This window comes from Cuculus canorus, chromosome Z (genome assembly GCF_017976375.1).
Source record: "Cuculus canorus isolate bCucCan1 chromosome Z, bCucCan1.pri, whole genome shotgun sequence".
NCBI lineage: Eukaryota > Metazoa > Chordata > Aves > Cuculiformes > Cuculidae > Cuculus > Cuculus canorus.
In genome coordinates, this window is record NC_071441.1 from 65,797,362 (window position 1) to 65,808,682 (window position 11,321).

At 38.3% G+C, this 11,321-nt stretch overlaps 1 protein-coding gene across 15 annotated transcripts in view; it reads left to right on the forward strand.

The window, feature by feature from the left end:
- PRLR (prolactin receptor) overlaps nt 1-8,670 on the forward strand; it is a 157,844-nt gene extending 149,174 nt beyond the window's left edge. For all 15 annotated transcript variants that reach the window (XM_054054326.1, XM_054054324.1, XM_054054329.1 and 12 more), the window contains one exon: nt 312-8,670. In XM_054054326.1, coding sequence (XP_053910301.1) covers nt 312-1,331 — 1,020 coding nt within the window. In that variant the 3' untranslated portion in view covers nt 1,332-8,670. The remainder of the gene's footprint in view (nt 1-311) is intronic.
- Nucleotides 8,671-11,321: the final 2,651 nt, after the last annotated feature.

An 11,321-nucleotide genomic window follows, 5' to 3' on the forward strand; every position in this document is an offset into this window, starting at 1 on the left:
ATTGGGACTTGACTGCTCCTTTATTCTCCTCCACTTCCTTCTTGCTAAACCCCTGAAACCCTTGCCAAAATCTCCTCTCCTCCCACTTTAGAAACATGAATTCTGGGATTGTGTCCCCTCCCTGAGGGAACTCAAGAAATGTATGTCTGTTGTTCCACTATTTTCTGCAGCAGTAGAAATCCAGTTTAGAACTCATGATACAACTGCTAAAGAATTTGCATGCTAATTCTGTAGATTGTTTGCAATTGTTCTAGTCAGATAAACACTAAGGTTAACAGTGAAAAAATATATCTTGTTTATTATGCCCTTAGACAGGAAAATCTGAAGAATTATTGAGTGCTCTTGGTTGCCATGGTTTCCCTCCAACATCAGACTGTGAGGAACTACTGATAGAATATCTGGAGGTAGAGGACAGTGAGGATCAGCAGCTCATGCCAAGCCATCACAATGGTCATCCCAGTAAAAATGCAAAAATGACACCCAAAGAAACAGACAGTGATTCAGGCCGAGGGAGCTGTGATAGCCCTTCTCTGCTTTCTGAGAAGTGCAGGGAGTCCTGCGCCCTTCAAACAACACTTCAAACACAAGAAGTAGGAGATGCTCAAGAAAATAACGAAGGAAAAATGAGCTGGGAAACTCAGTGCATAGTCTCAGAACGGAAAACACTCCCTTCTAACAATGAGAGTACAAAATCATCCACATGGCCTGCAGCTCAGTTACCTAATAATCAGCCTCCTATGTTTGCTTACCACAGTACTGTAGATGCACACAAGATAACACTGAATAACACAAATGCGAAGACTGCACCATTTTTGGTGGGAAGTGAAGAAAAGCATCAATCACAATATTTTATCACTGAAACTGCCCATGACAACATGGAAAAGCAAAGAGAAATGGAGAACTTGCATTCCAAAACTACCACAGTGCTGGTCAAACAAAACAGACCTAATGACAAACCACCTTTTTTAAATGCTAAGGTAATGGATTATGTAGAAGTTCACAAAGTCAGACAAGATGAGCAGCCTGCAGTATTACTGAAGCATAAAGAAAATAGTGGGAAGACTGAAAAGTACACTATTCCAGGAACCAGCAAAGAATATACCAAGGTCTCAACAGTTGTGGACCATAATATTCTAGTATTAATGCCAGATTCACGCATCCAGCATATACCTGTGTTTCAAGAACCTGCAAGGGCAACATCTCAGGACCTTCAGCAAGGTCAAGCTGAGAAAAATGTGAGCTACCATCTGACAGCTCCAAGCAAGTGCAAAAGAGAAACCAATGGATCAGACTACATGGACCCTTCTTCCTTTATGCCCTCCTTTAAATAACTTTCACAAAGTGAAAGTTTGATCACTCTGTGATGCTACAGAATGAGTCAAATACAAGCAGTACAGTAGTGCTAAGATTTGTGGTTTAAAATTGTGCTGCTGTATCATAATTGTAGCTTACACCGTTTCCTAGCTGACAAGTCTGTGATTTACCTATTGAATTTGTTAGCAGTTATGTACAGTAGAACAAAACCACACAGTGAATAGTTCCTTAAGAAAGCCTGGTATGTATTACACAGAGAATAAAATAAACTGTGGGTTGAAGTAATAATCACGGAAGTAAACCTTGGATCATTAACACATTTCTAGCACAGCAAAATGAGGAAATACATATTAACTGCCATTAAAAATACATTGTAAACTAATAATTCAGCTCTGCAGGTCTTCTATTAGTTGACTAAACCTGTGGGAATGCTGCAGATTCAACAAAGATGAAAATCATTATGGGTCAGTCAGTACTCCATAGTGATCTGAGCCATTCCAAAATCAGATAAATCATTGCACAGTAGCATTCTGATCTACAATGTATTTTTTCCTAAATGTATTCTGACACTAGATTAAGTTTTCTTTTTATTTTTTCTCAATCTTTAAGAGAAAGGGAGCTCTTATTCATGAAAAATCATATATAACAGGGAATATAAATATATTGAACTAATTACAGTAAAATAACAAAATCTAAATATATTATTGCTTTGTTTCAATGTGATAGAAAACGTTGCATCCCATTTATATCCTAGCCCAGTGAAACCAAAAGTGAAAAAAATAGCAGGACAATGTTTGATGTGTTGCCTTACTGTATATAATATACAATTGTACATTAATATAAGCCCATATGTTTAACAATGTATTTTTAAACACTATTTTTCTATTACCAAAAAAAAGTAAAATAAAGTATTTTTTAATTTCCCAATGCTATTTAGCTACTTAGGAACTTTTTTGTTTTCTTCTGCTGAGACGGCAGTGACAAGTAAAGCTACTATTTCTATACAAAGCATAAAATTGAACTTTATACTCATTAAGAATATGAAGTAACTCTAAAACTATATTTCTAATGTACTGCAGATGCGTTACTATTTGAATTGTAGGTTATTTACTTCACATGTTTTTTAGCAGCTGTAATTATAAAATTAAAATAGAATTTAGGTTTTGAGAGCAAAGCTTCTTTCCCACTGAATTTGTACTCTGATGCCAACCACGAATGGAATTGTGTTCTCCTACATCCTAAGACACTGCACTTTTCTCTGAGCCTGGAAGGAAAGTCTGAAGTTAGGTTTAGTTAGGCATAAAGTCTGAGTCAGAGCTCTGCTGGAATAGTGATGGCAATGAGGGAAGGAATCTGTGTACTTAGGCTGGACAGACGTCCCCAAACAGGAATGGGATCAGAGAAATCCTCCTATCCCATGTAACTGAAGACAGAAGCAAAATGATATTGGAATGGCTGTGAACTTACTGTGGCCCTTCCTTCTTGAAACAAGAGTTTAATTTACTCTAGGAAAGTACAACAAAGTGGTGACTGATTAAAACTGGGCCAAGTATTTAGCCACTGCCACTATCTTCAGCGGAAATTGAAAACATGAATTTACTGTACACTGTACATGTAAGGGAAAATTTATTTACTACAGGTGACCTCTTCTGTTCCTGTCCTTCCTGAACAGCTTTACATTTCTCCAGCTTCTCATGATTTTTCACACTGAGCTAGCCTTCCTGCAGTATCAGGTAAACTGCTGCAGAACCAGCCAAAAGATACTTAGAGATCTTTAAGGTCCCAGAAGGCCACATCTAATTTGGCATATCAGATTGTCACCTTGTCCCTCCATGCCATGGAACTGCTCAAATACAGATCAGTTGAGCTGCCCAGACCTAGAATGCTAGCAGGACTTCAGAATTTAACTGTGTGTCTGTAAACAAATGTGTTAGTGTATACTGTAAAGTTTCCTTTAGGCTTCAAATTTAAAGGCTGTGCCCTCTATACATGCAACACACTGCTAGAGGCTGATCTGTCTGGAAGCATAAAATGTTGTTCAGTTATAAGGAAGGGACCATCTTACTGTAGCATTAGTAGTATATTTTGCAAATTTTCTAGAGCTGATGAAAGTACTGCAGAGACACCATCATATTATCAGTCAAAACGGAAATGTTTGCAGGGTAGGAGCTTGTGTGTGTGCATGTATGTAAGCCTGATAATGCACTCTTTCTGAGTGCATCATTTACACTTCAGTTTTCTGACTGAATGTGACAGAGCCAATCTCGATCAGACACATTCTCTTCCTTTACACAGAGAGCCATATCTGAGCAAAGCAGTTGTTTTCTACTCCCAACATTGTGCATAAAGACATGCTGCTACGGGCCTTTTGTGATGCATCTGGTGATGCATGGAGGCTATAGAATCTTATAAAGCAGCAGCCTAAAGATCTTCCTTTTGTAGTGGATTTCTTAGGGTAGGACACAGGTGGCCACATGGACATTATAAACCAAAGTACGCATGGGATAAAGCGTCAGCAGCAGGCTGTCCCTCTCGTATCGGTCACTTTGGACCAGAGGCAGGCAAACATAGCTTTTAGTGATTTTAAGTGTCTGATTTATCCTGCCCCAACTGTATGTATCTATTTGTGTACCCCAGTAATCACACAGAAAGGGAATTGAGTGAGTTTCTATGCTTTGCCATAAACTGGTACTGAAGATGCAAAATGGCTGCAGTCAAAATTACGTTGTGAGTCATAGATTCTCTCCCACCTTTGCCGGTGAATGTCTCATGAGGCCACATCATCACGGCTTTCTGTGAAAACAGTAATTCAGCCAGAGTGAAAAAGGAGTGTTTGCTGCTTGTTCTGAGGTAGCTAAGCCTTTTGAGGGATCTGTTATCTAAATGCAATTTTAACACATTTTTCATAAATATATTTCATTCTTTTAAGCTGAACAGCTGTGCAGGTTGATTATTTTTCCCTTTGGATTTACATTTATTTTCCAAAACACCTTGTTACTCCTAAGGTGGAAATAACATATCCTGAAAGCGTTCTTTAACATTCTAAAGTACATTAGGAAGAGAATAAACTAATGTTTTGTAAAATTAGAATAGTCTTCAGCTTATTGTGCAGGCTTCTGGATGTTCAAATATTTCACTCTTTCTATCTGCAACACTATTTTTGCCCACAGCTCTCTAAGCTTCTTATTAGGAAATCAATGAGATTTTGCAACAGATGTACACAGCCAATTATTGTAGAGTTATGACACTCCAGTGGGAAACAGCAGGCTCTTGATGCTTCCTTTGATATACAAAGGGATAAAGTGAGTAACAGAATTTACCCCAGCAAGAGGCATTAGCCAGTAGCTCTTGCAACATTAGGTAAATTTTTCACTTAGAATAATTATTTGAAAAGTTTGAATGATGTTTTCAATGTCAAATTATACATGCATCACAGTGTGAAATACCTTTTAGTGGCATAAAAGCTCTAAAAGAAAGCAAAAAGTCTCTTCAGAAGCAATTAATTTTATAAAATCCATAAAATTGAATATATATTTTTGAAATTAATTACCTGTCCTTTGGAATCAGACTAATTTTATTAACAGTTTTTCTTCACTATTTACAAATAAGACTTGTTCTCTTAAATTTTCTATTTAGACATTTTCTTTACCAAAGACATATTTGATGTACAATTTTAGTATTTCAATGTAATATTCCTGACTTTTAAAGAAATATGAGTTATTGAAGTGGGACATGTGCTCCCAAAACTCACTGTCACATAAAATGCAGAAGAATGGTCTGGATGATGCTATGTAACTACAAAGATTATTTAATAACCATGCAGTAAACTGACTTAACAGAATACTAATATAAGGATATATGTGTTTATGGAACAAACTGTAATACAAATATGTAATGATTTATGTTAAAGTAGTGAATTCTATGGTATGTCTGTTTACATGTCTATGTTGAGGTGGCTGGAAAATATACAGATGCTTTAAATGTCGTTTAAGTATTTAAAGTGTAGTAAAAGCAGATGTTCAAAATCAGTAGGCAGAGGTTTTTTGTAATCTCTGAAGCATTGTATGTGTGGAGGTCACATCATTAAGCCTGTAAATGTATTTCATACTTTTTCATTAACTGTAAACAATTTGAAGGTGGTGTGCAAGGAAACCAAAGTTATCCAAGCCAGGTGACGGATATCTTATACAAAGCCATAAGGACAAAGGAGAATAAAAAGTGTCATGAAACCATCCACCATATTCTCAAAGAATTACTACCTCAAACTATTTTCTTTGCTCCCTTTGAAAAGGCAGACAAAAGCATTTACTTTGTGTGTCAAACTGCAAATAGTTCTATTAATTTAAAAAAACTTACTTGTAATGTTAAAATTATTTTTGTTAACGAAAGCTTGTCATGTAATCATCACTTTTGTTGCACTAATAATACTTAAAGGGGATACTAGAGAAGTGTAGCAAAATCAAATGGTTTTAATATGAGAAAATAACAGAAATTTCCATCTTGTGGGGAAAGCCACAAGGACCGACTTGGCAGCAAAGCATCAGTCCCTTTCCTGGGCTGAGAAGTGTTTTGCTGCTGCCTAGGACTAAATGAGCTGAGTTGTCAGAGGTGCTGTGATTTTAGAACTCAGCAATAAGCATTTATGAATGTTTCTTATCCAGAGAGACCTGTTTTCAGCTGAGTTCCTGAAATGTAAATCTTCAAACTCTGTCCCTAAATAAGTGAGCATGGAATCTAGCCCTGCTCTTAACTATCTCAAACCCTCATATTAAATTCAGACTCCAGTTCCCGTGGGTGTGGAAAGAGGATCTGAATTGCATTAATTGGAACTATCTTGTGGCCCTGCCTTGAATGCCATTTTTAAACAAATAAAGGAATTTCTTCATCTTTCCTGTGGATGTCAAACAGGAGGTTAAAGATAAATGGAATACAGAAAAACATAGTATGTGTGTATAGTAGAAGAGCTTAATAATGGGAAGAGGGGCATAGTTGCTGCATGTGGCAGAATGGAAGAGGAGTACAGTGAGTACAGGATGCTACATGGGTAGATAAGTAGAGATATCAGAGGGGAGGAACACATTTTGACCACAGCTGAGAACAGAGGGAGGGAGAAAAGAACATAAATGCAAAAGAATCAAATGCAAGAGTGGACAGGAAATAATCGTAAGGTCATAGAATTGTTTGGGTTGGAAGGGACCTTAAATTCATCCAGTTCTAAGCCTATCTATGAAATGAGAACTAGTAGAACTGAGAGGAGTGATAAAAGAGTTTGTGTGGAAAAAAAAGAAAGAGAAGAAAATTTTGTATCAGAAGTGGGAGTATGCAAAGCTAACTGACATAGTCCACAAAAGTAGTTAAGCCTTATTAAATGCTAAACAGTTGGCAAAATGCTGAAACTGGCTGCTACAGATCAGCTATTGTATAGTGAAAGAAAAAGTCCTATATAAGAGAACTGGTCATTTGCTTCCATAAATTACAATTTTCTTCCAAGAATTTGACAGGAGTCCTGGGTAAACAGAATACTTGAAGAACTAGACCCCTCATCTGATCTGCTGCTGCATTTCCTAAGGAAAAAAAAAATCAAAAGAAATAAAGTGTACCACACTGTTTTAATGGGAATTTTCAGTTTTTCAGACAGATCTAGAGATGAGGTGTATTTATCCACTACATTGTCTCCCACATATGCCTATCATACTTAAGCATTCTTCTTTTTTTTTATTTATTAAAGGTTACAAAATTGCCTAGAAGTTCCAAGAGAAAAAAAGACTTTGTGAATACTAATAAATAGTCTCTTGGCACTTCTGGGCATTGTTTAATTTGTACCTGTTGTAATATATCTGTTAACATTTTTCTTCATTGGAAAGTCCCTGTCTTGGTGATAAATTTTGTAAATTACCATGCCAGGCTTAAAATATATCTCTCCCACTGCAGGGGAGGTTTTTAAGAGAAACTATTATATCTGTCACAAGTAATGAAAAAAAACCCAACTGAATTAGTTGTGTGGCCTCTTGCAGCGCTGAACGCTAAAAGCCGGGCTCATAATCAAGACATTGGTATGAAGAGAAGTTAGATGTAAGGAAGTCTTGTTTCACATTTTCCTCTTATTTTTGGAAGGTTTAATGTGCTGTTCTACTTTGTGATGCTGCTTGTCTTAGATCTTCTCTTTATTTTAGTTTTTTTAGGGGGGCAATGCTGCTTCTGGGTCTGGTTTTGAGAGCTGCTAAGTACCTTCACTTCATTTTGATATGACCACAAAGAGGCAGATTTTTCTATATGCAGAATAAATGTGGAAATATAATTATGTCAAACCGTATTTTTTAATATTCATAATGCTGTGGACTACTCTTAATTCTCATCCCTGTGTCCTTCCTTCCAAAAGGAAGAGGAAATGGCTGCTTGGATATACTTGGAAAGAGCTCCTGGTCTGCTTTAGTGTTTGTTTTTCATCTTGAAAGTAATATTTTTTTATTCAGACTACAAATAACATTCATCATCTGGAATAATACAACCATTAGTTCTATATATGCATTATATGCTCAGAGATACTCAGCACTATCAGAGCTTTTGAAATCTTTCTATTGTGCTTCATATGTTTTCTTTAGCCATTGTGTAAAGCACTGCAATTCTGGAGTGCTGGCTGCCGAAAAAGTACTGCCAGGAAAAAAAACATGTCAACAGTCATTAACTAATTGTATTTGTTCAAATTTCTGCCATGCTGTTAAGTGCAGGTAAATGTCTCTAGAACTTCCTTGCCTTTTAATTGTGCCATCAGGTCTCTCAGAGGTACATATTTATAAATTAAATTGCATGTTCTCCTAATATGCACAAGTCATAATGTACTTTCCAACAGAGAAAGAGGTGGTCCAATATTTATAGCATTAATTTCCATTTGCATAAACCATTTCGTTGCTAGCTTTGCAATACAAGCTAGGTATTACAGCTTCAGGATTTGTATGCAGTGTGGAATATCCAAGTTATTGTAGTGGTGTTACAGTAGCAACAGAATGACTTGAAGCACAATTATTCTCTGAACCAGATCCAAAGGTTCTGTAAATTTCTAAAATTTAAGAAATTGCAGAAAGCAGGTTTCATATGCAGTATGTACATTGGATGGAGAATGCTGGTCTAAAAATAGTTGCTCAGGAATTCTTTATTGTTTCTAAGTATGTTTGAAGGAAAATGCTTTAAAATGTACTTTTTAAGTTCTTAATATTGAAAATGCTGGCTTTAATAAAATCTGTTAGCAATTTCACTCGTAAGATCAATATTGTTACCTAAGTCTGTAGCTTTCTGATGGACTTTTCAATCTTTTGTCCTTGTAAAATCTCCTTGCAACGGTGTTTGCATTTCAATTTAATAAAAGTTCTTGAACAAACTTCACAAAATATAGCTTTCTTCATGAAAAATAATTCCCATATATAATGGAAAAGGAAAAGCTGGCCATTCAGCACAGCTTGTAGGTTGGTCTCCCACTGTTCTGCCTGTGGAAAGCCCAGTGACAGAAGCGTTTAACCCGTTTTGCATGCCTGAAGCCATTAAGCTAGTTAACGCATATGGCTCACACGCCAGGTCACAGCTTTTAAACTCATGCTTTTTTGTTACTTTTTGTTTTGAAGCAAATTATCTTCACTGTTGAAATTCAGGGATTGCAAGTTATCAAAAGTAAAGTTTGATTGAGAAAATTTGAACATTTGGGAGTCCTAAGATACATAAGCACTGCCCTAAGTAGTGGGAAGCACAAATCTCTGACCCATTACAGAATTACAGACTCATTTAGCTTGGAAAAGATCTTTAAGAATATCAAGTCCAACTTTAAACCCAACATTGCCTACTCCACCACTAAACCACACCCTAAACACCACATCTCCATGTCCTGTAAATCCCTTGCAGCAAAATCAAACAGCTTTTCAGCAAAACTGGGGCCATCTCTTGGGGTGGGTGAAGTAGGTCAGATTTCTGCCTTAGGAACAGCTAGGGCCAGCAAAATCATTGTGAAATATCTTCCAGTAGCAATTGTGTATGGTTGCCGTGCGCGTATGCCAATTACTCTTCCAGGGAACACTATTACAAATCTTTAAGTATTACAAGGAACTGGGAGGTAATGAAGGAGGTGACAAAGAGCTTCTTGCAATTCGCATCCTTGTAGGTTTTGCTAGTACTCTGACTGAGTAAGCAAAACAAAAAAGAAGAAATGGGTCACAGAATCATAGAATGGATTGGGTTGAAAGGAATCTTAAAGATCATCATGTTCCAACCCCCATGTCATGGGCAGGGACAGCTGTCCTCATGATAATCCTCATCAGTTATCCCTCTCTTTTTAACAACAGTTATAAGGAGACAACAGTTTAATAGAATCATAGAATCATTAAGGTTGGAAAAGATCTCCAAGGTTTTCCAGTCCAGCCATCAGCACACCGCCACCATGCCTACTAAACCATGCCATGTTTACATATTTTTTTTAACACCTCTAGGGATGGTGACTCCACCACTTCCCTGAGCAGCCTGTTCCAATGCGTTCCTGTTCCAAAAGAATCACTATTCTTTTGGTAAAGAAATTTTTCCTAATATCCTGTCTAAACCTGCCCTGGTACAACTTGAGACCACTCCCTCTCATCCTATCACTTATTACTTGGGAGAAGAGACCAACAGCCACCTTGGTACAATCTCCTTTTAGGTAGTTGCAGAAAGCAACAAGGTCTCCCCTCAGCCTCTTCTTCTCCAGGCTAAACAGCCCCAGTTCCCTCAGCTGCTCCTCTTAAGCTCCAGAACCTTCACCAGTTTCATTGCCCTTCTCTGGACACACTCTGACCTCTCAATGTCTTTCTTGTAGCGAGGGTCCCCGAAACCAAACAGGATTCGAGGTGCGGCCTCACCAGTGGGCACAACCACTGCCGTTGTACCGCTGGCCACGCCATTTCTGATACAAGCCAGGATGCTGTTGGTCTTCTTGGCCACCTGGGCACACTGCTGCACATATCCAGCTGCTGTTGACCAACATCTTCAGGTCCTTTTCTGCCAGGACGCTTTCCAGCTATACTTGCCCAAATTTTTCCTTATCCACTCACCTGTATTTAAAGATTATATCTCCTTCTGCTGTTTGTTCTCCCTGGTGTTTTGCTGGTGTGTCTCACACCCATGGTTGCCCAGCCCAGGCCTCGTCTCTCTGCCTGGAGAGCAGCCATGCTCATGGCAGCTACCATTGCTCCACAAAACTTGTGGTGTCACCTTGTTCAGGAAGTCTGAACTATGCTTTAACAAGTGGACCAACTGAAGAAAGTGCATTGTGCTAGTGATTTAAGGTCTTTTAAAAATGCCAAACATGAAAAGGATGGAATTCTGCGGTGATTTACTTTGCAGAACAGAAGATAGACAGGAGACAAATCACAAGTTACTGCAGAGATGAAGGGGGTGTTCAGTTCTCCATGACATTGCTAGGCTGAAAAAAAAAATCTGTGGCTTGAAACACAGCAAGGGAGTCCATATTGGAGATACACTGAATACTCTTACAGTAAGGGTATTGAGGGACTGAGATTATATTATTTCCCTCAGAAATGCTTTTCAGTTGACATTGATGGTGAGGTGGAACAGCATTATGCCCAGATCTGTAGAATCAATCATAGAATGGGTTGGGTTGGAGGGGACCTTAAAGACCATCCAGTTCCAACCCCCTGCCATGGGCTGAGTGGTCCCACTAGATCAGGCTGCCAAAAGCCCCATCCAATCTGGCCTTGCACTCTTCAGGAATGGAGCATCCACGGCTTCCCCGGGGCAACCTGTGCTAGTGTCTCACCACCCTCATGGTGAAGAAATTCCTCCTAATGCCTAATCTAAATCACCTCCCTTCCAATTTGAAGTTATTCCCCCTCGTCCTATCCCCACAAGCCTTTGTAAAAAGTCCCTCTCCAGCTTTCCTGTAGCCCCTTCAGGTACTGGAAGGTCACTATAAGGTCTCCTCAGAGCCTTTACTTCTCCAGGCTGAGCAACTCCATCTCTCTCAGCCTGTCCCC